The 24921-nt window shown below is 34.1% G+C and overlaps 1 protein-coding gene across 2 annotated transcripts; it reads left to right on the forward strand.

Moving 5' to 3' along the window:
• Positions 1 to 300: 300 nt before the first annotated feature.
• Positions 301 to 21752, forward strand: LOC131075959 (syntaxin-81). Of its 2 annotated transcripts, XM_058012956.2 has the most exons (8): positions 301 to 738; positions 4459 to 4556; positions 7469 to 7552; positions 7966 to 8070; positions 12867 to 13016; positions 20739 to 20987; positions 21111 to 21242; positions 21375 to 21752. In XM_058012956.2, exons 2-8 carry the CDS (start codon positions 4482 to 4484, stop codon positions 21516 to 21518), a joined length of 939 nt encoding a protein of 312 aa, XP_057868939.1. In that variant the 5' UTR covers positions 301 to 738; positions 4459 to 4481; the 3' UTR covers positions 21519 to 21752. The 2 variants fall into 2 exon arrangements, with proteins under 2 accessions (XP_057868939.1, XP_057868938.1); XM_058012955.2 differs by lacking the exon at positions 4459 to 4556 and having other exon boundaries at positions 303 to 738.
• The last annotated feature ends 3169 nt before the right edge of the window (positions 21753 to 24921 follow it).

Raw genomic sequence — 24921 nt, forward strand, 5'->3', positions numbered from 1 at the left:
TTTCTTCATCTTACTTTGACTATTTCTCTTGTTTTTTATACTAAATCTCTTGTTGAAGATAAAAACAAAAAGAGAATGTGATTGAACATATTATTGATATTTGAAAAAAGTTAAGATGACCGTAATCTTCCTCCATCTCTTAATACTTTAGCTATGAACGATTGCCAACCCTTTTTTTTTATTTAGGCATCTTTTAAGAATTAACTTTGCTTAGACTTTAATATATAACTTTTTCCACCCATTTAATTTTTTTTTTAACATAAATCTTTAAACCAAATAATATAAAACACTTAATTCAATTTTTTCTTTTTCTGAATTTATAATCCGTTTTTCCTGATCGGTGACTTCATTGACATCAATTTTCGCATTTCCATCCTCTAAATGCTGCCCTTTTTTTAACCGATTTTGACAGAGATCTGCCATTTATCGGCAATGCTGGTCTCAAATTATTGGCTAATTAAACTATGATTTTTTAATCGGTGCGAGACCATTTTACCAGTTTATTTTCCGGCGCGAAACAATTTTGAGAAATCTTTTCCAACGTTTTTGGAGCTTGAAAGCCCATCGCAAGCTAAATCCATTCACATTAAACTCACCAAGAACAGCTGTGCAAAAGGTCTGCATATTTTAATTTTGTCAACATTTGTGGCAGTTGCAGAAATGGCAAAAGCGAGGGACAAGACTGAAGAATTCAAGGAAGCTGTTCGCACCATAGCATCTAAGGAGGGATACGATGAGGTTATTGATTTCTGTTTTCGGATTACATCTCTTGCTGTTCAAATTTGAAAAGGATAGATAATTTTGAGTTGAATAATGATTTTTGTATTTGTCTACAAATTTTTCTCTAGGAAAAGGAAAACAACGTTTGAATGCAATTTAGATTAACACTAACCCTGATCAAATTGCTATCATTTAATGATGCTCGCTAAAAACTTAAAATTGCTGCTTAACAGCACCTGCTAATTTGTTTTTATTTCAGCGGTTGATTCAATTCTATGTTGGACTTTGAAAGAGAAAGATTCACACATAAATAATCCATGTGATGGGTCATTTTAGGCGGCAGATTTGCATCATCATTTGCTTTTCTTGTTTTGAGAGTAATTTTTAAGGATTCCACAGAGATTTCTGAACAGGTCATTTTTGTCCCATCTTTGTTAGCATAAAATAACAACATATGTGCATTGAATGTGGTTCTTCTAATGGCAGTAAAGCACTCTAATACACAAATTTCTCAGAGTTCCCTGATTTTTCCAGTATGTCACATACTGTGGCGTATGTGGCATATTAAATTGCTGCTTTTTTTAACCCTGCCCAAGCACCCAAACCCCACTTTACTTCTCAGCCGAGATTTTTTTTAACAATTAACAGTTAAAAATGTTTGGTTTGGCCATGGCAACTTAAGTATTACTATATTTGTTTTTGACAGGTTAAAGCCTGATCTGAAAGGCACTCTATAAATAATGAATATATCCTTTTTGTGAGCATGATTGGTGATTTGTTATAGCTTCAGACGTACTATTTTCCTCAGATGATCTAAAAATATGACTCTTGACAATTTACGTTTGACGGGGGTGCTTCCTCATCCATCAGTCACCTGTCTCTGTTTTAATACATTTGAGTATGAGATTCAGTATGTTTACTGTGCACTTAATTAGTTGAATACAAGGTTGAGACTCTTCCCTTCAAAGATTTAAATATTCATCAGATCAGTACACGAGGGTAGCTGTTAGTGCTGGACTCTAGTTGTATACATGGTCCTGGTTGGTTCTGTTCTTAGTTTGTGCAAACAAAATTTATATAAATTTGTATGGAACTACATTCATATCAGTAATATGATTCTTGTAGAAAAAATCTATACATTTACTTACTTTCACATTTGCAAATTTGATTGTGATCTTTTAAAGCCTGCTTCAGGAGCTTGTTGTCCTATACTTTAGTGGAATGACAATTGAGATCTTATCAAAATCTGTTTTGGCAGTTTTCTTTAATTTGTTGACTCAACATTCACCTCATCAAGTTTCCTATTAGTTGATATCTGGTCGATCCTGCTAGCTGCTAGATTGTTGTTCTGTAGCATTTTTCTTTAACTGAGAGGCTTGACATTCAGGCCACCTAATTTCATCATAGTTGATACCTGGTCGAGCCTGGCAGCTACTATCCTTTTGTTCTAAATATTGGTGACAACTGTTATGATGCATTATAGATTTTGTATGGAAGGGTTGCATGGGAGGGTGTGAAGCAGCACTGCGTCATAGAGCAGCTCTTGTGGAAGTTCACAACTAAAAAATACTTAGAAACATCAACTTTACAGTTTGTTAAAACAAACCCCTCTGCCATGTACTATCGACTTTAGCTCACAAGATCAGTTCACAACAGAATAACTGGGTTACAGGTGCATTTCGTTTTTCTCGTGGCAGAGTAATCAGATGCATGGTGTTGGGCATGGCATCTTTATCCCTTGTATGGAAACGCACATATAGATAAAGCTGTCTGGGAACGGGAAATGCAATGTAAGAAGCTTTGTTATCTTCTTTGGTTCTTCTGTTTATACTTCATAGATCAGTCAATCCTAAATTGTTAGTGAAGCATTGCATTTGAAGGAGTGGAATTCTGATGAAGATAATCTTTGGTGCTTTTTTGATAATAATGCCAAGTGAAGCTTGTCAATTTGTTTGTGCGGAAGAAGCCAAGTAAAATGGGTCTTTTAAATGAAGTATAGGCCAAAAGGTTTTGTGTAGAAGGAATTGATGACAGGATGGCTTTTTTGCCAGTGGCAAAAATCAAATCAACTAGAACTGTTTTAATGCTATTAGATTTCCACAATCCATGAATTAAATTGTTGTAGCAGCTTTGGATTAGAACTGTGTTCTTGCTTATGGCATTGTTTGGTTGGATCATCCTCCAATTGGATGTGAAGAGTATTTGTCTTGAATGGAGATAAACAGTAATTGTACATGCGCCAACCCAAGTGGTTTCTGGCTTGATAAAATTCTCCACAGACGGTTGGGAGTCACATTCATCTAAGAAACATTAGTTTAGATCTAGGGTTCTATCCAAACAATCTTTCCAGGTTCATGACAAAACCTAGAGTAGTCCACTAGAAGGTTGTTTATTGGGTATTCTGAACTTTGTACTAGAGTACATAATTAATATGAGTTGTACTTGGCTGGAACGTATGTGCTGATTGAGCAGGCTCCATTGAAGGTCACAATATTGGTATGTTTTTTGCATATGCTCAGGAGCAGTTTCTTCGATGAGTAAGAAGCATCATAATAGAAGGCATTTTGTGCTCTAAGGTAGAGTACAAGGCATCACAGAGAATAGTTTGCAAAGCAATTTGGGGTTGCAGAATCTTGAGTGATGTGGATATACCATCAGTATCAGTTGACACTGTTGTTTTGAATAAATGATAATGATTTGAAGTGAAAAATTGAGGTATTTACATGTGATTCAAGTGCATAGAATTTTATGGCCACATCATTAAATAGATGGTGCATGCCAATCAGATAGAACTCCACAATTTTCACAAGGGTATCGTCCTGAGTCAAATTTTAGGCATTTGGAGAGGAAAATGTGTAAGTGAAAATGCTCATAATTTTTATATTAAGGGAAGTGGTTGGAAGTGTGATATTTACTATTTTAAATTCTATATCATAATAATAATATGCAATTTATTAACAAAATTCTGCTTATACAGGTTTTAGTGGGCAATACCAATTTTTACATCTTATATATGGAAAGAGAGAGGGGGGTTAGTAGTATTGTTACTTTGTTTCTTGTGAGTGTTAGTAGTAAGGTATTTACTAGTATCTATACGTAAGATGGGTTGAGGTGGGATCCCTTGGGGCTCTAGGGGGTAGGAACCCCCATTGATAAGGATAGCTGGGGAAAGGGAAGTATAACCTCTACCCCCTTCCTCATAAAACCATTATTCATTTGGAAAGAGGGTGGGGGACAATCCGATTCACTATGATTGGACTAGAAGCAAGTGGTGTGTTGCCTTATTGTTGACGGTGGGCACCTCCCATCCCCTTTAATTTTCAGCTTGCCCACTTGCTCTGGACTGGTAACCCTAACCTCATAGGTTATCCATAGGTGCTCCCAATCAATAAAACATGTTCAAGTAATACACTTAATGCATTTTTAGTTTTTATTCTCACTTGTATTTATTGGCAAGTCTTATTTCCAATTGATCATAATAAAATCAATCTATATACATCTTGAGTAGAGTTTCATCATTAGAATAGTGCTTGAACACAGTGCACAAGAATAGAGAACAAAGGCAAGATAAGTGTAAAGAAATGCATGCTATAAATGTCAAATGAGTGGAGTCCATAATAATATAATATTATAGCTTGGTGTAAATAACCTTTTGTTGCCTCAAATGTGTATTTAGATAGAGAAAATTTGTTAGATTTAACATGAAATGAGAATTTGACTAAGGATCTGTTGTCATAGATCACAAGCACGCTAGTCGACACATGATTGAAGATCAAAATCATAGTTCGCAAACCCGGACTCGGAGAGTACTCGGCAAGCCCCAAATTTTCAACTCGGTAAAAACTCTGCCAATACTCGACAAAATCTCGGCAACTTAGAAAGTACTAAAAATTAAAATCTCTTAAAGAAACATATTTTTTTTTGTAAAATTCAATTGCAAAATGTATTAAATTAAAAATTGACATCTCAAAAGAGAAAATGCATGGTTTTATAGCAAAAACATGTGAAAAATGCATTTTAACCAGCGTTTTACCCGCGTCAACATTTTTACCCATGTTTTATTGCGTCTATAAAAATGTAAGAGTTAAACTTGCCCAGCAAAAAAAATAGAGAGTACTTGGCAACTTGGAGAGTACTCGCAGAGTTTGCAATTCAAAATAGTGGAATGGATTGAGAATCCTGAAAAGAGAAAATTGAAGAGACAAAATGCAAGAGAGTATAGGCAAATGCTCATATTACTCTTTCTGACTTAACAGAGAAGAGAGGTGGTTGAGTGCTGTATATATAGCACAAATAGGGGCATATACATCCAAGAGGTGTAATAACTCCAACTGCCCAAAATAAATGTGAGTTTTACCTACTTGGTAAATGCCAAATTACATGGTTGCACCTATTTAAATTTTAGATGAAGACAAACAAATGGCCTAATATAAGGAAAATAAAAAGCCTACATGAACAAAACGTAGTATGATGAATTGATAATTTGTTGGTGACAATAGATGTATTAAAATCCCTGCAGGCTAATGTTGAGAATGCAACCATGAGGGCAGTTGTGCTTCTCCAGGGATCTATCCAGAAATACTCCACAATGAAGTGGGCAACTATTAAGGTGTACTGCACAGCTAATCTAACTAGAACTTTGTCAGTAATCTTGAAATATTTGGTTGTGTGCTCTCAATGAGATTCACATTTGGGTGCTGCCTCTTGACCTCTCAAGGGATAACATATGAAAATGATTGTTGCGACTGTTGGTGTGGTTGTGCAATGTATGACTCTGATGCATAAAAACCTCCCAGGTTGAACCGCCACCCAGATCAATTGACTGATTACCCATTCTGGGGTCTTAATTTGAATACCAACTCCCATATCCCTTTGAACTTTATTGTTCAGATGAAGCCACCACTGCTAAACGGGATACTTGTGAGTTGTCATGATTATGTACAATTGCAGAAACTGTTTCTGGACTCTTTCCTACTCTACAAATACCCAAGTTTTTCAGAAATTGCCTTTGTCTTCACCGTGATCTAAGGAGTTGAAGTTCTTAGATACCACGCCTCTTAACCTTTCTTATTGTGAGGGCAAGGCCTTTGATTTAACAATCCATTGCTCAGTGAATCCCAATCAACTGATCTCTGATTTTCTGCCCAACATGGTAGCCGTGTTAACATTTTGAAAGTTCATGTCAAACTTGGGTCATCAATCAAAGTATTTCATCTCTTTTTATTCTTTAAAGCTTTGTTGGGTTCCATGTTTATTTTGAATGATCATCATCCAGGACTGTTAGATGATTAGACTAGCTTAAACCATGTTGCAACCTGCACTTGAGCTCTTTTCACTGCATACCCATAGCTGGATTCTCCACCTAGAACTTTTCTGCAGAAGGATTCTTATTCTATTTCAAAGGAAAAAGCCCTTTAAACTTGGTTGAATTGCCTTCTTACATGATTTCGGATCTAACACCTGGCACTGTAACTGGCAACTTTATAGAAGTTATTTGAATGAATAATGTATTAAGTTACATTAAAAGGTTTCAATCTTAATCTGGATGCTCTGTTTCGGACAAAATCAGTTTCTTGATTCACAGATTTCCTGACATATGTGATTCAATGTACACATTGTACAGTCGAGACTTGAAAAAAGTTGGAGCCTTTTCCATTTGATCATTTTGATGTTAAAGATGCCATGACTCTTGCTTGAATACACATAAAAAGGTTATATTCATCCTCTACCCAAAAAGTAGCTATTTTTGTGCTAATGTCATTTTTAGGCCTGCAGAAGGTCTTTCAACACGGCTATATTAGTAGTACCAATTTCAGGGATGAAGGTTTGAGAGATGAATATTTATCTTCCAGAGAATCTAATTACACCAACACCACTTAATTTGCTATGGGTTTTTTTGAAGACCTGTCAGAATTCAATTTCCAAGAATCATTTCTGGAGTTCTAAATAACTATGTTAGCTCCTTCAAGCACTTGAGATCTGTCCCTTGACAGAATTATCGTATACTGTTTCAGGATATGCGAAGGTACGGAGATATTTTCCAGGAAAATATAGCTAACTTTAAACTCAATAAATAAGAGCATATCAGACAATTAACAAAGAAAGTTGAGTGTTGAATAAGTGTAAAAGTGTAGGAAAATGTAATTTGAACATGTTCACAAACATCAGCCATAAGATTTAAGATCACGTATTCCATGTCACCTCATAATGTTATTTTTAATGTTGACAAAATGAAAAAATGTCGTGATTTCACTTACTGTTTTTGAATCTTTGTGTTGTGCTATCTAGAGAGGGGCCTTCTACTGTTAGTTTCCATATTACTCCTCATAAAAATTTACCAAGTAGTATACATTAAATCAGAGTGTTTTTAGTGGCTCTCCCATCTTGGTACTGTAGTTCATGTATTTTTCTTTTCTCCAACTATTGCAGTAGTATGTTGTTTTCATTTTTACTTTAATTTCTGAGCTATCTCATTAGAGTAAACATGCTATCATATGGAGTTATGATCAATTATCTAATCAAAGAACACTGCTTTGTTGGTGTACCGAAGAATTGCCATTGACATTAGTATCTTCTTGTGCTGCATGTCTGCCAATAAAATTAAATAAAATTTATTATGATCTTGGCTAATTTTAGTATGTGTTTGCAATTACAAATTGACAGTGTTTTAGAAGCAAAGCCTATTAATATTGCTTTCGTGGCTATGCATGTTTAATGAAATTATTGGGTGAATTACTATCAATTGCAGGCTAAGATGGCAAAAATATCGGCATCTTTGATTTTACGTAGACCTCTACAAAAATCTCAATTTATCAAATCAGCTCTTAAAACTGTGAGTCTGACATTTTACTATTTTGAAATCCTCTCTTTTGTAAACCTTATAGGCTTATTGGGATCGTCAAACTTGCATTGTCACTTATTCTATTTCCTCATAAAGCAACACTTGAAATTAATTTTAAATGGATATTAGAGATATCCTGGTTGAAATGATCACATGCCTGTACTGTAAATTAAAATTATTTTCTGGTTAAAAAACTAGTAGTTTTTCAAGTGCTTGTCTATCTCTTCTTGCTACAGATTCTTGAGATCATTTTTTATGTCTGTTTATGCTGTTGGGTTCTGTCATTGTGTTTAGCCATCATAGCATATGTAATTTAAGATGAATGATTGCTGCCCAAATGTTGTCATTTTTTATCATTTTATGGTGAAGAAATAAGATGTCTAATACACATTTAATTTATTTAGCTTGAAAGTATTCGGACATTGGAAACTTTTGTTCTAGACCACCGAAAGGATTATGTAGATCGGCATCGCACTACAGAGCAAGATCGGGACAGCATCGAACATGAGGTAATATTTATTGACTTTTTGATAGCCTTTATTAGACATAGAAATTTACATTAAATAAAAATAATCCCAATCTTGCCAGTGGCTGTCTCTTATTAGAGATTTTATATGAATTATTACATACATAGATATATATGGTTTTATGCCAGGTTTTTGTCAGCGAATCATGTTTTGTGCTACTGTTATATTTCAAATAGCTGTGCAAAAAGATGTACTATATTATATTTTGTTTGATAATATTGACAATGGATGTCTCTTATGAGGGATTTTACATAATTTATTGCATACTTAGTCAAAAATGGATTCCTTTTGTTTCTTTAAACATAGGAGTTACTGATTCAAGTTAACATTATATTATTTGTGGCCCAAGGAATTTGATTATAGTAAGTGGGCATTTTGAAAATTGGTGGTACAAAATTGTGCAGATATTTTGTGTGCAAATTGAATCTTGAAGATAGAATGAGAAGCATGAGTGTGGCATAGGGGAACTCAAAGTACATAACAGCAATAACCTAACATACTATGGCTGATTAATGGAATTTGTATATGTGCGCAAGCTCTACAACATTGATACTGGCATGTTGCACTATGTCATTCACTCACTTAAACCTGGATCTTGCATAGTTCAAGATGTTGGATACGCTGAGTGGTTTGAATTCATGCTTTTAACAGTTGGACTTTGAAGTGGTCAATGGCATAGGAAATGCCAATATGGCTCATATACTGCCATTTCTTGAACTAGTGTTTCCTGATTACCTTTTCTGGAGTTTTAAGTTTTGGTGAGCCTGTGATGAACTTTGTTTGTCTAAGATGTGGTTAATTCTTCCCATTAAGTTTGCTTCTATCAAGCACAATGGAATTCAACAAACTATGCGACAAGCTCAGCCACATAAATATTGGAGACTTGCCCTTGCACTCAACTAGCCACTGGGCAGAAGATACTTTGGAAACCTTTAGATTGGAAGTCTTGGACGTATGTGCAGATTCAAATACAGCTGGCTGAGATCTGAATTGCTTAAGCTTCTTTGTAGATTTTCCATTCATTGAGCTTGTGCAATGATACCAGTAATTTGATGTGTTTTATTTACATTTATTTACACCTTTGATATGATCTTCGTTCCTCCAAGAATTCATACACTAACAATACTAATTCTAAACCCCTACTTGGTGCATGCTTCAATGTAATTAGATGACAACATTGTCACTCTTAAACAGCAAGATTAGGTCCTGTAGCCTGAAGTACATAAAGTTGGACAGTAAACATCAGCTGATCAGCAGACAATTGAGGTACAGTTATTAGTTTCCCTTTAGCAGCCACTGCAGGAAACTTGAGCCTCTCTCTTTAACCTTAGCTTGTACACAGCAGCTAAAGCTGTCCCCAGTCAGAAGCACACATTCTGATTTCACAGTCTAACAACAGTACTGAGACTGTCACTGGAATTTTCAATCATTGGAGTGGTTGAAACAACTCATAATCAATTGTTAAAATCTTCATTCAAGTATCACTGAACAGATTGATCATACTGTTTATGCATGTCGTCAGAAACTTGATGTGAAGTTGATGCAGGGAAGATAGAGAACCATTATTATGAGAAATATGATGCAAACTATACCCATTCTTCCAACCAGTTTTGAATGATGTGCATCATATGATAACGGAAAAGTGAATAAATTACAACTTTGTTGCAACTAACTTGTTTAAGAAAACAGCTGAAGTATATGCATGAGAATCAGGATTTAAAAGATAGGGTGAGGTACCCTCAGGCAATATCTGAAAAATGGCAGCAGGATGGGCTTGAGTCACTTAATAAAACCAAAGTTTATAAAGGATAATTGGAAGCTAGAGTCAAAAATTTGAACAATGAAGTGGTAAAGGATGCTGCTGATTTTGTCATAATTGACCTATGGCAGGGCAACTGCAGAAAGGAAGTCCATGGTTAATCAGCTTGAGTAGAAAATAACCAGGAGGGATATCAAGGTATAGGAATGCCATTTAAGAAAGAAGAGAAGAATTAACTTAAGGCTGATCTGTCAAGGACAATGTGAACCATACTTCAAGCTGGCAAGGACTTGATAACGAGGATAAGTTGCTATAGAAAACCATTTTTTCTGGATCAGTATCTTAAACGGTTTCTCCTTTAGCTTCTATGTAGGTTGGTTTGAGAGATGGAGTTACATAGCATGGTGAACATCCATATCTTGGGTATTGTGACATTGTCCATACCTTTGATTTCTGAAGCTGTCACAATTCTATTGTCTAAACAAGATCCCATATGTTACCCTCATCCTGGTTCTTGAGTATTCTTGATGAAAATATCCCCTAGTATTAGATAGGGGATATGTGTAGGCAGACATTTGGATATTTTTTAAGACATGTCATTTGTAAAAAAATAAAGACATAATGTTTCCTGGAAATAAATAAGTAGAAATGATTTACTAATTTACATGCCTTGGTGGTTAGCTTCTGAGTTGTTATTGATGGTTGTCTGACACTTTTCTTCAACTGCACACCAATCACAGGCTATCTTTTATGAATATCTTGTGTTTGTCATTGATGCAGCTCTTTAACATCACCTATTGCATTGCTTATATTAATTGGAGATCATTTGCTATACAAATTCTCATAATGAAAACATTTCCTGTGTTATGTATGATTATTTTGAGTATTTTCTATTATTCTAACTGAATGATATTCATGCGTGTTATTTATGAGACTGCTGCTTATTGTATAGAATATTTGTCCTTGTTGATTTATCACCCCACAGTGAAGATTCGAAACACTATTTTGAGGAGGTTAATGGTTCCCTTTACTGAATCATACTTACTCTTTTCTTAATGGGGACATTATTTCTCTCCATTTATCTATTCTCTTTTAATTTTGTTTTATCAGGGAATTTGTGAAGGTGAAGTGGGAGCAGTTGCTCATTTTAATTGGGTGACAATATATGACAAAGAATAAAGATATTTTGGCAATGTTTTGCCTAGTTTTTTATTTCAATGGAATTTTTTTATATTGTTTCCATAATTATTCTTGTTGGTTTAATCATTAAATTTAAGTTAAAATGAAGACTTGTGGTCAAGGTATGGTTGTAGGGAGGTGTAATATGCATATAACTCATGTGACTTTTTATTATATTCCGTGAATATGGTTCCATCTTGACATCCTTTGCACACATGTATCAAAATAATGACCTTAGCTCAAAGAAAAGTTGTTGGATGTAAGATGGATGAGCTTAGGAATATTGTACAAAGACCTGAGGTTGTGGTTGACACCCTTAAGCAAATATATTAGTGGTACTTATATTTCCAGTTCATATCAAAATTGATATTATCATAAATTAATAAGATGACAAATGAGCTCAACATATAGACTTATAGTCCAATTCTAGATGAATTGGCAAAGTGCATTTTACACACACACACAAATTAAATTGAATTTCACTTTTTTCAGTAACGGGAGTCCTATCCACTCAAGAAGTGTGTGGAATAGGCTGTCACTAAAAAAATGACCTTTGCCTTGTATCTTTTATTCTAGCTTATGCATCTTTAAAATGTGTGTCAGAATCTAACATATTCAAACTAAAAGCTTCACTAAAAGCTTCCAGCTAAGGGCATTTAGAAAACCGAAGGATGATAGGCATGGATATAAAGGAGTGTTTACAATAACTTATTATGGAACACATGAATTGAGAGATAGTGGAGTTAAAATAGTGTAAATACAAAATGTCTAAAGCTTTTGGAGCTATGTATTTGTTTTTCATTCTATGGACAAGCAGTAGTGTGATGATGGTTTGCATGCACTTTTGAATTCCATATTATATTGTACCCCGAAAGAAAATGGGATTTTAATTATCTCCTTGTTTGTAAGGGTAAAATGATTCAGGCTGCAGAAAATGAGGGCGCCAATTGTTTTTTTATATACCTCGATTGTACAATGTTGTTTTTTCTTTTCTAAATACTTTGTTAATGAACAGATAGTCAACATGTATCTATTTTGCAGGTAACCTTTGAAGTTCTATTTACCATGATTTTTCATTTTTATTCATTAGACATGTATGTTCACTTGTTTGCATCGATTTTTTTTCACATATTTAGTGAACCTTGGGTTGGTTTCCTTCTAAATTCTGATAAAATTCATCCAATAAATTATTGTGGTTTTTGCTGTTAGACTGAAAAATTGCTGTAGAAAACCTAGACAGCTTCCTCACCCACAGAATGGCTTTTAATTTCTGTCCATACTTATCCTCTTGCATCATATGAACATGAAATGTTAACATGGAACTGATTATATAGTTTACCACAAGAAACAAGAACAAGAGATAAAAACACAATTTTTGTTTTCCTATTTACCATTTTGCCTGCTTCTTAATCTCAATTATCATCTATTCCTCATTATGTAAAGTATGGTTTCTTTCTAGTTGATTGCCAACGCTCTTCTCATCATCTTTATTGATAAATTATTTAGCACACAGATGATACTGTACTTGACTTATATGAACTTGAGCAGGGTCAAGGAAATAAATCTTTGAAAGTTAGTCTTGACTTAAGAGGAATAATTTGGAACTTCCTATAGCCATTACTGAGTAAGTAAGAAAAATAAGAGAATGATGTTGAATATGTTAGAAAATTCAATTGTTTCAACTCTTGAGTGACTTGGCCATCGATTTTTAATGTTGCCTCGAAGGAAACAAATCAACTGTTTAATTGATGTCTTACCTTTAATAGTATAAATATTGATGTCATTCTTCCAAATTATAGACTTCAGTGTCCAAAACTCAATGCATGTATGTTATGTGCAGGTTCAAGTGTTTGTAAAAGCATGTAGGGAACAGATAGAGATACTGAAGAATAGTGTACAGATTGAAAACAAAAGAGGAAGAAGCGTGAGTTGGATTGATGGTCAAGAAGAAGTTGGGAATGCAGATATCATTGCACACAAGCATGGTGTGGTAAGATGCTTCTCTATCCAGGCTAAAAACACACAATAGAAGAACCTCTCAGATGGATTTTCCAAGCTTGCATGGATTGAATCAAGAATTAATGCGTGCTTTTTTAGATCATTCATTTAGTTAGAGATTGCAGTCAGTAGTTGCCTTCTGATGTTTTTCATCTTCTTGCTGCAAGTGGTATTTAGTTCATTAAACCTTTGTGTTTGGCTTTTTCCTTCTATGTCTTGCTTTTTATATTTGCATTTCCAATTCTTTTGTTTGATTGCTACACTTCGAGTGGGCATATTTTTGAGAAATTGTACGTGTCTGGTTTTTATTTTGTTTGATTAGGCGATGACATCAATGTATTCAATATGCAGAAAAACATAAAACAACAATAATAACACCAAAAGCTACAAAATAATCTCAGAACATAGCATACATTTTACATTTTAATGATAAATCATCACTCACTAATAATATTAACGATCTTACAGTGTATAATTCCTTCTTCGCCAAAATTCTAGTTTTTTTAATATTGTTTCTCTTAACAGTATTACAGACTCCCAGCCACAATTCATATTCAACATATGCCATAGTTGTAGAATCTAGATGTCAACTTGGACTTGTTGAAATTAGTGAATCTATAGTGGTTAGTCCTGATGGGTACTGGGATTAGCTGAGACGTGCTGAGGTTCAGTGAGTCTGAAGTATAGCTTCGATTGGTGTCAAGACTCAAAACTCAAAAGTAAAAGCCTTCACAAAAAGGAAAAATGCAGAACTATCTTTTTTCTATCTTCCCAGGCACACTTTTGGCCAAAAACAATTTTCTTTTTTCCTTAACAAGAATTATTTTTATCTGAGTTCAGAAAGATTTAAATTTTCATTGATTTTCACCAACGGGATTTTATGTTTTGTACTTTTTGGCACTTGAAGATTTTCAAGATAAGGGAAGAGTGAACTGTGCTTTTACTTTATTTTCATAATGGGTAAGATTTGGTTGGCCCCTTCTCCAAAAATTATAAGAATTTCAATTTTTTTGGTTTCTGAAGCATTTTCCACCTCTGCAATTTGCAAATTGCAATAGTTTTTGTAAAAAAACAAAAACTCTAAACCTAAAACTTACATAGTTTACAAGCAATATGAAAATGCTCGTTGAAAAGGAAATCCGGCATTGAAACATGCCAAGGAAGTATACAATAGGCACGTACATGGGGAATTAACTTGTTAAAATATCATCCTACGTTAAATTTGGGGCATGATGTTGGGCTATGTGAACAAGACAGGAGGCGGTGCAGAGAACCATTGCAATCTTGGAGTTCATAGTGTAAACAAGAGCTAAGAAAAAGAAAAACAACTGAAAGTTGAGAGGAGTCATCTCCAAAATGTGGGATTACAGTTGAAGCAACCCATAAATTCACTCATTCTAAAGTTTTTCTAGATGCAAACCTAAATCCTTGGAGTTAAGCTTACTGTTTCTCTGCTCTTGGTGGATTGAATTGATATTATTGTCATTCACACTATTTGTGATTCACATCAATCAATTGAATGTGTCATTTGGAACCAAACCTTGTATGAGCAAGCACGGAAACAATTCTGGAAAACATAGCTATAATCTAACTTGTCCTTGAATAGAGCAAGGTCTGCATATTAGCATCTCTTAAATTTTGGCATATTAGATTTTGGCATCTCTCTCTCTCTCAGCTTTGCGGGAGTTTCGTTCTCACTGTAGCTCTAATGCCTAAACCTCTTAAATTTCTATGGCTCCATTACTTGATGTTACAGTTACAACTGCCTGGTAGATATGTATGCAAAATGTGCAAGGATGGAGAAGTGCACAATTTGTTGACCAAATGCCTCATCGAAATGGAGTCTCAGGGACTGCAATCATTGCTGGATTTGCTCAAAATGGATCATGAAGAAATCCTTGTGCATCAATGGATATACTTCAGCAACAACAATGCCATTAAAATGCTCTGCCAATAGGCAGATTCCATGGAAATGAAAGACTTGCACAAGGAATTCCCTTGCCAGGGATTGTGTATGCCTTGCAGAGGCAAGCAATTCCATCTGGGGCACCATCCAATGCCATCATAGCTTATCTACCTACTTTACAAGCATCTCATTTATTTCCCCCTCTCATATAATCAGCTCATTCACAACTTGCAGCCCAAATCAGGAATTGGTGAGAAAGAGTGGAAGTGGAGGTGAAGCAGCTTCTCATGGCTCTGAATTGCAAGGTTTGACAACTGTTAAATTCTCAAAGGACACCATTCAGTTTCCAACATCAAATCATCATGCCAAGGAAGGCATCTAGTAGCTGAAAACAAAATGGCAAAGGGTAGATAGAACATTGCAGACTATTAAAAATAAGAGGAGATTCACAAAAGAAAAGGTGGCATCGTAGGAGAAGCTACCCAAGAGAGGGAAAGGTTGTGAATAGAATCGACCAAAATGAGGAATTAGTTGGTATCGATTAAGAGAGTGGGTTGCAGCCCAAGAAAGGAAGAAGAAATCAGGTTGGGCTGCGTAGGAGTAGTGTGTAGTGAAAAAGGAAGAATAGTACGTAGCCAGTGGTCTATCCAAAGAGGTGTGGTGAAAGAGGAAAGAGCTTGCGTGAGGCAAAAAGGAGATGAGTTTGGGGAACTGCGTTAAGAAGACTAAGAGAGCAGTGTGAATAAAAATTGGATGCCTGAGTAAATATTGGTGTGATTTCCCATTCTGTAATTTTCATTTGTATGTGTAATTAAATGAATTGAAATAAGAGTTGCATTGATAATGTCTAGTGAGGTACTGGATTGAAATATGGAAATACATTGCAGAGAGGAGAGAGGTGATTGATAGGCCAATAATGAAAATAAAGTATTTGTTGATTTGAAGAAGATAAATAATATTTCATTGTTGCAATCTAAGCATTGAAATTGGAAGCATAGAGTCTCTGCATTTCATTTATTTGTGTTGTGAGTTGAAATTGAAAGCAAGAGGGAGTCCATTTTGCATCAATCAATTGATGCAAGAGGGACTCCCTCTGCTATGCAACGTTCAATTCTCAACTCAAATACCAAAGAGTCTCTATTATTAAAATCAACACTTAGACTGCAACAATGAAATATAATTTTTTATTCTTATCAAATCTGCATAAACATTATTTACATTATTGGCCTGTTAATGGCCTCTCTCCCTTGCACAATATCTCTTTTTATTTTTTACTCAGGTCCGTGTATTTCATGTTTGCCTCTTTTACCATTCTCTTATCTTTAGCTTGTGTTATCCTTTTTTGTCATATGCGTACCTTCTCATGCATCTTACCTTTCTCAGCACCACACTAATCTCAGCATTCTCCCTCCTATATGCACTGCATCTGCTTCCCCTAATTCTTTGCTCTATCCTTCAAATTGTCGCATCATCATAACCAACACAGCCTCTTATTTCCTACACTGGATTCCTTCACTACATAGTCCTCCGCTCACTTCCACATAATTTAGCCAATCCTCCCTTGGCCACAACCCTCCTCTTGGCCGCTACCCAGGCCTCTTTTCTTGGCTGATGCCTCTACTATGCAGACCCCCTTTTATACTAACTTCTATTGCCTTTTTATAATCTGCCCCTTGTTATTGTTTTCATCAGCAATGTGACTCATCGTTTTACCTCCTAAGCCAAACTCCGCTCTGTCCTGCCTCTATCCACGATACCCCCTTTTCTTTTGCGAATCTCCCCTTATTTTTAATAGTCTGCAATGGTTTATCTACCCTCAGCCATTTTGTTTTCAGCTGCTTGATGCCTTTCTTGGTGTGATGACTCGATGTTGGAAGCTGAATGGTGTCATTTAGGAATTTAGCATTTGTCAAACCTTGCAATGCAAAGCGATGAGAAGCTGATTCATCTCTACTTCCACTCTTCTCACCAACAACTGATTTGGGCTGCAAGTTGTGAATGAGCTGGTTATATGACCTCACTGTGTTATCCACTGTGTTACAGTTAGGATTAGGAATGACCTGAGTGTAGATTGGAAAAGCGGTATAAAGAGGGGAATATAAATGAGATGCTTATAAAGTAGGTAGATAAGCTATGGTGGCACAAGTATTGGATGTTGCCCCAGATGGAATTGCTTGGCTTTGCTTGGCATACACAATCCCTGACAAGGGAATTCCTTGTGCAGGTCTTTCATTTTCATGGAATCTGCCTGTTGGCAGAGCATTTAAATGGTGTTGCTGTTGCTGAAGTATATCCATTGATGGACGAGGATTTCCTCATGATCCATTTTGAGCCCTAACATAGTAATTCCCCATTCTCCGTTAGGGTTGATGATTAGGAAAGAAGTAAGGGTTGGAGCTTAAATATAGTAACTATCAATTCTATTATGAATACTAATTGTTCTTTAGTTTTAATAATCTGATTTAAGGCATAACAAGTATAATGATGTATGATTAATTGGCAGACCCTAGTAGGGGACATTACAGTAGGTCGTCTTTTGTCTTCATAACATTATATTGTTCTCTCAAGTTGTAGTACAAAAACCCTTGGCTGCATAAAAACATCAACCTGATGTTTATATGTAACCCAGTATTGCACAAGATGTACAATCTCTGTGACATCAAAATCTTGGTCATTGTGATTTTGTATGTGTCATGTCCCCTCCTTGATTGCTATATATATATCCTAAATGAAACAATTATTATTTATTAATTAGTATTATATAACATTTATCAACAAATGATTATTTGAAATTTATTTATTCATTAAATAATATATTAATATTTATTACTAACAATATTTTTGAAATTTTAAAATAAAAAATAAATTAAAATTATAAACACAATCTACATATTCCCAAGTGTCAACAGGAACGACAGTTCCTATGAAGAACGGAAGCCAATCAATAAGCAATCGATGATAGTTAATGATTAATAAGTAACGATGTATCAAGAGCAAAAGATTATAATTGCTTAAACATCAGCCATATCAAATAGTGTCCAAGTGAATATTACGGTGTTCTAGCATTGGATTAAGCGAACATAATGTCAAAACCAGCAGAGTATCGAATAATCATTAAGTCCACTAGAGTCTAGAAATAACAGAGTCATCAAGCCAGCATTATTATCATTCCTATTATCGGCCATTGACATGAGGAAAACAATCATCCTCAACTTATTGTCGGATGATTATAATAATGTTCCAAGTGTTAGGCTGACTAAATGGAAAGGGCGATATGAAAGTATTAAAATTAGCGACTGGGATAGAGAAGACAACGATTGGCTACTACAGCCAGCAATCAACTAAATTTGAGATAAGGGAAGATGCTATTTAAGTAATTAATGGCAGAAGTAACAAATAAAGATGAAGAGTTGTGACTTGCATAAACAAAATATCATTATTGCGAAATGATATTAACTAATCACTGATTAAGTTATTTACCTTGAGGTGCGACCAGCATATTGAGACAAGAGACACAATCAAGAATTGCAACCGTTCATCATATGGCATATTAAAGAGACGTCGATGCCATTCCCAAAGGGGGAAGAAGAAGAGAGACAAGAGACTAATCCAGAACTGTCATAAAGTTTACCGACAGCAACATCCTTGTTATTGGTGGTAGGCATGGAATGTGCTTAATAAGTATGTGTAATATATGAAGCCCGATAATGTCTTTATACAGAATTTGAATAATAATATTGACTTAGACTGAAATATTTACTATGGCAATACATGATTTTATGACAGTGGCAGACCAGACCTGACATGGTCAGCTCTGTCTGCCATTGCCAGCCCCTAAATATAGTAATAACTAAAATTGTTTTGAGCAGTGGTAGTATTATAATTTATATAATAGGTTATTAGCAAATACATAAATCATTGGTAATAGTATTTAATTCATTTATTCATTTGTTTATATGTTCAAATCAGAATAAGGATCTTTTATATATATATATATATATAGATCATATATATATATGTATATATATGTATATATGTATATATATGTATATATGTATATATATGTATATATGTATATATATATATTTATATAGATCATATATATATATATATATATATGTATATATGTAATTAATGTTTCTACAAGAGTTCATAAGATAATAAATAGCAAAAAGAATATGTTTATATTTAATAATTCTTGTTACTACTGTTAATGTTGAAGAAGTTGGGAATTGAGATGTTTCCAAAGAGGGATAGTCTAAATCCAAGCAATGGTTTAAGTCTCAAGATAGGGTGGGAATCAGCAACCTGTAAGCCTTGAGGGAACCTATGGTATTGTGGTATCCAAGCGCTTTAGTAACAAAGACCATTGTCTTCATCCTTGAAGTTGAAGCAGTAATAAAGGTGGACATTCACATTTAGAATTATGAATGAGAAAATTACTTACCTAGCATAGTGAATGAACAATTTAACATTTGATAAATCAGTTGAATTATGGAATATCACTGACTTAATTCATGTCAAGATGGAATTGTTAGCTAATCAATCCAGTTCAAGTTATAAATATATTGAAATAGATTAATTGTGGTTAAAACTGATCTAAACCTAGTAGGGGACATTGCAGTATGCTTAATTTGATATTATGCATGTCTATCCTAGAATGTGTTTCACCTATCTTCTACTACTTTATACGAGTCAGAAATTTGAATTAATTTGAATGTTTGGTTTAATAGCAAAGCTTTTGAATGTGACTTGGTTTTCTACCTTGAATCTTTGAAAATGTATAATTCATGCCCATTTGATTCTACTTGTTATGAGAAATGGTTTCTCTGTTATCGACTGATTAGATTTTTATTTGGATAATATAATCTTTGAAATTTTCTACTTGATAATTTCTGGACTACAAACATGTTTATTGTAGTTGTTGTGAGGTCTTACTAAGTTTACAAAGTTTTTTAGAGTTTGTTATGATAGTGCAGTCTCTATGCTTAAAGATTCTTTTGATATTAATAATGATTTGGAATGCAATGTTGTTAGTAACATTTTACCATCCACTCACATCATACAACAAAACTAGAGGTCTACTCACATATCATTCAACTGTTTTACTGTTAACTTAGAATAAACTTCATCAACTTTGTGGAAAATTTACGAAAGAATCATTTAGTAGCAAAGCTTACATGCTACGTTGCATTTTGCTATTTTAAACAAACCTTTCATTTGGACAATTCTTGGTCTGAACTCTCTATTTTAGACAATTCATGGGCTAAACTCTATTTTATTTGCTCTCAATATCTCTGTGCTATGGAAAATGCCTTTAATTTCAAAAACAAGTATTTTTTTTTTCTCTTTTTCAACATTTTTTAATGTTTTTTTTTTAAATCTGATTTTTTCCCAACTAAATCCCGATTTTTTCAAATATTCTATACTTCTAGTTTGCCAATTTTTTCCCCAAAGGAGTTTTGCTGCTATATGGTCATTAATGAATTCAAAGTTAGTAGTATTATAATATTTTTTCATTCTTTTCTTTTGTCCTTCCAGTGTTTTCCTATCTTGAATGTGATTGTGCAAAGTTCTTGCCTATTGTACATGCTTGCAAGGGGCATATTTGAAGTTTTCAAGTTGATATAATAGTGACTTAACACAAGAACTGGATTATTTGCTGTAAAAACAGCTTGGCGTAAGTTTTGCTTCTAATTTACATGATTTCAATCAAAACAAAAAAAATATTGATGCTAATTGTAATCTCATTGGCCTCTCCACTGATTGCTTTCTAGAAATTTATGAAGAGTAAATTTATGATTTCAGATGTTAATTCTAAGCGAGCGTCTGCATGCAGTCACTGCATTGTTTGACCAATTGCGTGCTGCACGATTCCAAGAAGCTATAGATAAAACAATTCCTAGAAGGGCGCGCAATTTTCAGTCAAAGAATAACTCTTTAAAAACATCAGTTGGTGATTATATGAATGGGATTGAAGTCACTCAACATAATGTCCAGGCTGAACAACAGGGTAATCAACAACAGTTACTAGATGAGGAGACACAGGCGCTGCAGGTAGTTGAGGGCATAAACATGGATGTGAAGTTTTTGTTTCGATGAAGTTCTCCATTATGTGAATTTTAGTTATGCCTATTCTCCTTTTCAGATTTTGGTTACAGTTGCTCATCGTTTATGTAGGTAGAATTGACCAATCTTCTAGATACAGTACAAGAAACGGAGAGAAAGGTGATAGAAATGTCTGCCTTGAATCATCTATTATCAACTCATGTCCTGCATCAAGCCCAGCAAATAGAACTCTTGTATGAGCAGGTTGACATCTCATCACCGGTTCTAGGATTTATACCATTGCATTGTACAGAGAGCTTATTTGTGTATGCTTATTTGCAAAGTCCACTATATTAAGAAGTTAATTTGGAAATTGTTTACTTATATGTATTGCAGGCAATTGAAGCTACACAAAATGTGGATAAGGGTAATAAAGAGTTGGCCAAAGCAATACAGCGCAACAGTAGTAGTAGAACTTTTCTTCTTTTATTTCTTGTTGTCCTTCCCCTTGCACTTCTATTCCTTGATTGGTATCAATAATTTCTGCTGCTTGTTTTTTGTTTCTTTATTTATCTATTGTGTACATACACTTCATTCTAAACGGCGTTTCATGCATATATTTTAATGAAATCTTATGTGCGGGTAAGAAATGTATGTGTATTGAGTGGTGGATATTATTGGCAATTATCATTACATCATATTTCCCTAACCAAATCTACTTGAAACTTACAAACATTGTAAATCATTTTAACAATGAATTCCTAGATTTGTTGATCGAATGTTCACTTTGAATGAACCAAAGTCGCTTGATTCATCAATTTTTTTATCAGAAATATAATAAACTCAATCCTGTATGAACTTAAAGGGGCCTAATTAGTGTCATATCGCCAATCTTATGGGAAATTTTGTAAATATATTTGTTCAATGCGTTTTAAATGCTTGGCGATTTTCATTTACTACAGTATAATGCTAAGAAAAGGCTATTAATCAAGTCTTTGAATCAAGAAGATCTCAGAAATTGTTTGGGGTCTATGAACAAGACACTTCGAATTAATGATTCAATGGAGGATATATAGATTGGAAGCCAATTTTACCATTAACCAGGAAAGGAATTCCTTCGAAGAAACAGAGAAATGCCTTTGATTTTGTATGAAGATAACTTGAAGTTGCATATCCAGGTTGCTGTTATATTTTCTAATTACCTTAGTAATTTTATTTTTCCGTGAGTTCTGATGGGAGTTATGTTGAAGAGAAATTGTATGATGACCAAAACGAGGTGTATGTTCATCAAAGATGCAACAAATTATAGCGTTGAGGTAACGTTGGAAGCTATCTGCATGAATTAGAGCAGTGAACTTCAGCGACTGCAAAAGTTGGAATTCATTTTTGTTGTTGCAATTAAGGGAGCAGGTGACTGATTTCCATAGAAAATCTGTGGAGATGATCTCCACCAGCACATATCTTATCAATCCAAAAATTGAAGATGCGCTTAAGGCAAGAGAATTGTTTGGTAGAGAAGGAAACATCCATAGGCGTCAATCTTTATCAAGAATTACTTATGCTATTGAACAGGTTGCAAATAAAAAAATTAATGTTTTTAAAACAATAGAGGGAGGCCTCAACTGCTGCAACAAACCACAAGATTTTTTTGAGGGTGACTTCAGTTTGTATCGATAAATAAACTTTTGTTACCAAAATTATATACTAGGAGATGAGCAATATGGTAAAGCAAAGCATATTTTTGGCATTTTATTGGTTCTTGCTTTAAAAACAAAATTTTCAGTTGGCCAATCGTTAGCATAGCATTATCAAGTAAAATTTTGATAGGGGAAGAGCACCAGTAGTTGAGCACCCTAACTTTGCGCTTCTCAAAATTCTACGTGGAATTTTCAAATCACTCCCAAATTTTTACAGTAGCTTACTTGGCAAGTCCCATGCTTATAACTAAGCTTTCAGCACCACATCATCAAGTATGGTGCCACATCTGCATGCTTTTTGCCAAGGTGTCCAAAACAGGCCAAAAAAAAAGTGAGACCAATAAGCATGCAAAAGAGGCCCCAATAGTTGTGCAGCTGATATGGCATCACCTGATTGGTTACTTTTTACAATATTAGTACATTTCCTAACAACTCTTGATACATTTCCCAACAAAAATTGATATTTTATGTTTCAAACAATAGGTTTTATTTGTTCAATTTTTGGAACAAAGGTATCAACAACCCTCACAACAATTGGTATATGCTCAACTACTGGTGCTCTTCCCCTAGATATGAATTCACGATTTAAGACAAATCATTAAGACATGCAATTATAATGTTTCCTATATATATTTTCCTTCACGAAACCAAGCCCTAAGAACTAATGAAATGCATGATATTTGGATTTGACACCAAGGTATTCCAACTTATTTTTAATGGTGTGCTTTTATTTATGAAAATACACATGGTTGAATGGTTGCCATTTATTGATAGTAGATATGAAGTTTGTGAAGAATGTATTTTTGGAAGCAATATAGAACCACTTTTCTGATTGGTTTATCTAGAAGAGTTAAACAACCTTTTGAAATCATTTATATTGATGTGTCGTCTTATGGCAACAATTTTTTTCAACAAATAGAAGTATTTTTAAATTTTATTGATAAATTTTCATGTAAAATTTTGGTATATTTCTTAGATGAAAGGTTAGAAGTTTTGATAAATTTGTTGAATTTTACTAGTTAGTAGAAAAACAAAGTAGTAACTACATAAAAATGATAAGGTTAAATAATGTGGGAGATCATAAATCAAACCCGTCTTAGATTTTTGTAATAAACATGGAATTAAGATAATTTACTATTTTTCAGTCCACAACAAAGTGGAGTTATTGAAAGGAAGAGTATGATAATTTTTAAGATGGCTAAGAATATAATTTTTTAGATGGCTAAGAGTATGTTAAAAGAAAAGGATTGAGATAAAGTTCTCTAGGTAGAAATAGTTACTACAACATTTTATCTATTAAATGAGTCTATAAAATCAATTTACAAAATGAATCCTAAACAAACTTGATTTGAGATTAAATCATTGATTGCTCATCTCAATTGAAGATGTTTGGATGTGCCATTTATGCACACACCAAAAGAAAAAAAAATTGTTCAAGTTAAATGACAAGGTCGTAAAATTTATTTTTATTGGTTAATACTTTGAAAATAAAGTTTACAGGGTATATTATTTTGCATCTTAGAAAATAGTGACAAGTAGAGATGTCTTATTTGATGAGAAAACACAATATATCATTGATAAGAATGACAATCACATTGTGACTAATTCAGAAAAATCTTATATGCCAGTAACTCATGTAGGGGAACAAGAGTCTTATTCACTTGTGATTGATGTTGTAGATTTTGAATCCTCGAGTGTGGGGACATTATATGAAGTAAGACTTGAAAAGAAACATCAAGCAACTCTTATGTTGACATTGATTAAAAAAAAAATCAATACAGGGTCCCATACCAAGGAGAATATGTCTTGATGTCTCAAGACATGTAGAGCAATAAGCCATTGAATTTTGTTGATGCTTATGAAAGAGAAGGGGTTGATGCCATTTAGAGAGAGAACATCCATTGTAAGAAATGGCATTTAGGATATATGGTTGAGTCACTCAGTAAAGTTATTGGTGCAAAGAGGGCATATAAAACTAAGTACAAGTTTGATGGTAGCATTTGGCTATTGGTAGCCAAAGGAATTTGAAAGTATTGATTATACCGAAACTTTTATTCTTGTAGCACAAATGAATATTATCTAGACCAATTTAATCTTTAGTTGCTCAACATGATTGAATTATTTATCAGGTGGATGTGAAAAGCGTTTCTTTGAATGATTATATGCATGAAGAGGATTACATCACTTAATCTCAACACATTGACATACTTTTTCAAACAACACTTTGTTTACAAAATGAAGAAGTC

Source organism: Cryptomeria japonica, chromosome 9 (genome assembly GCF_030272615.1).
Source record: "Cryptomeria japonica chromosome 9, Sugi_1.0, whole genome shotgun sequence".
Lineage (NCBI taxonomy): Eukaryota > Viridiplantae > Streptophyta > Pinopsida > Cupressales > Cupressaceae > Cryptomeria > Cryptomeria japonica.

Excerpts from the sequence above, each read along its gene's own strand:
- LOC131075959 (XM_058012955.2), top strand. The coding sequence starts at position 661 with ATGGCAAAAGCGAGGGACAAGACTGAAGAATTCAAGGAAGCTGTTCGC. Across the intron at positions 7,553-7,965 it reads TCAAATCAGCTCTTAAAACT|CTTGAAAGTATTCGGACATT; the intron begins GTGAGTCTGACA and ends TAATTTATTTAG. Across the intron at positions 13,017-20,738 it reads TTGCACACAAGCATGGTGTG|ATGTTAATTCTAAGCGAGCG; the intron begins GTAAGATGCTTC and ends TTATGATTTCAG.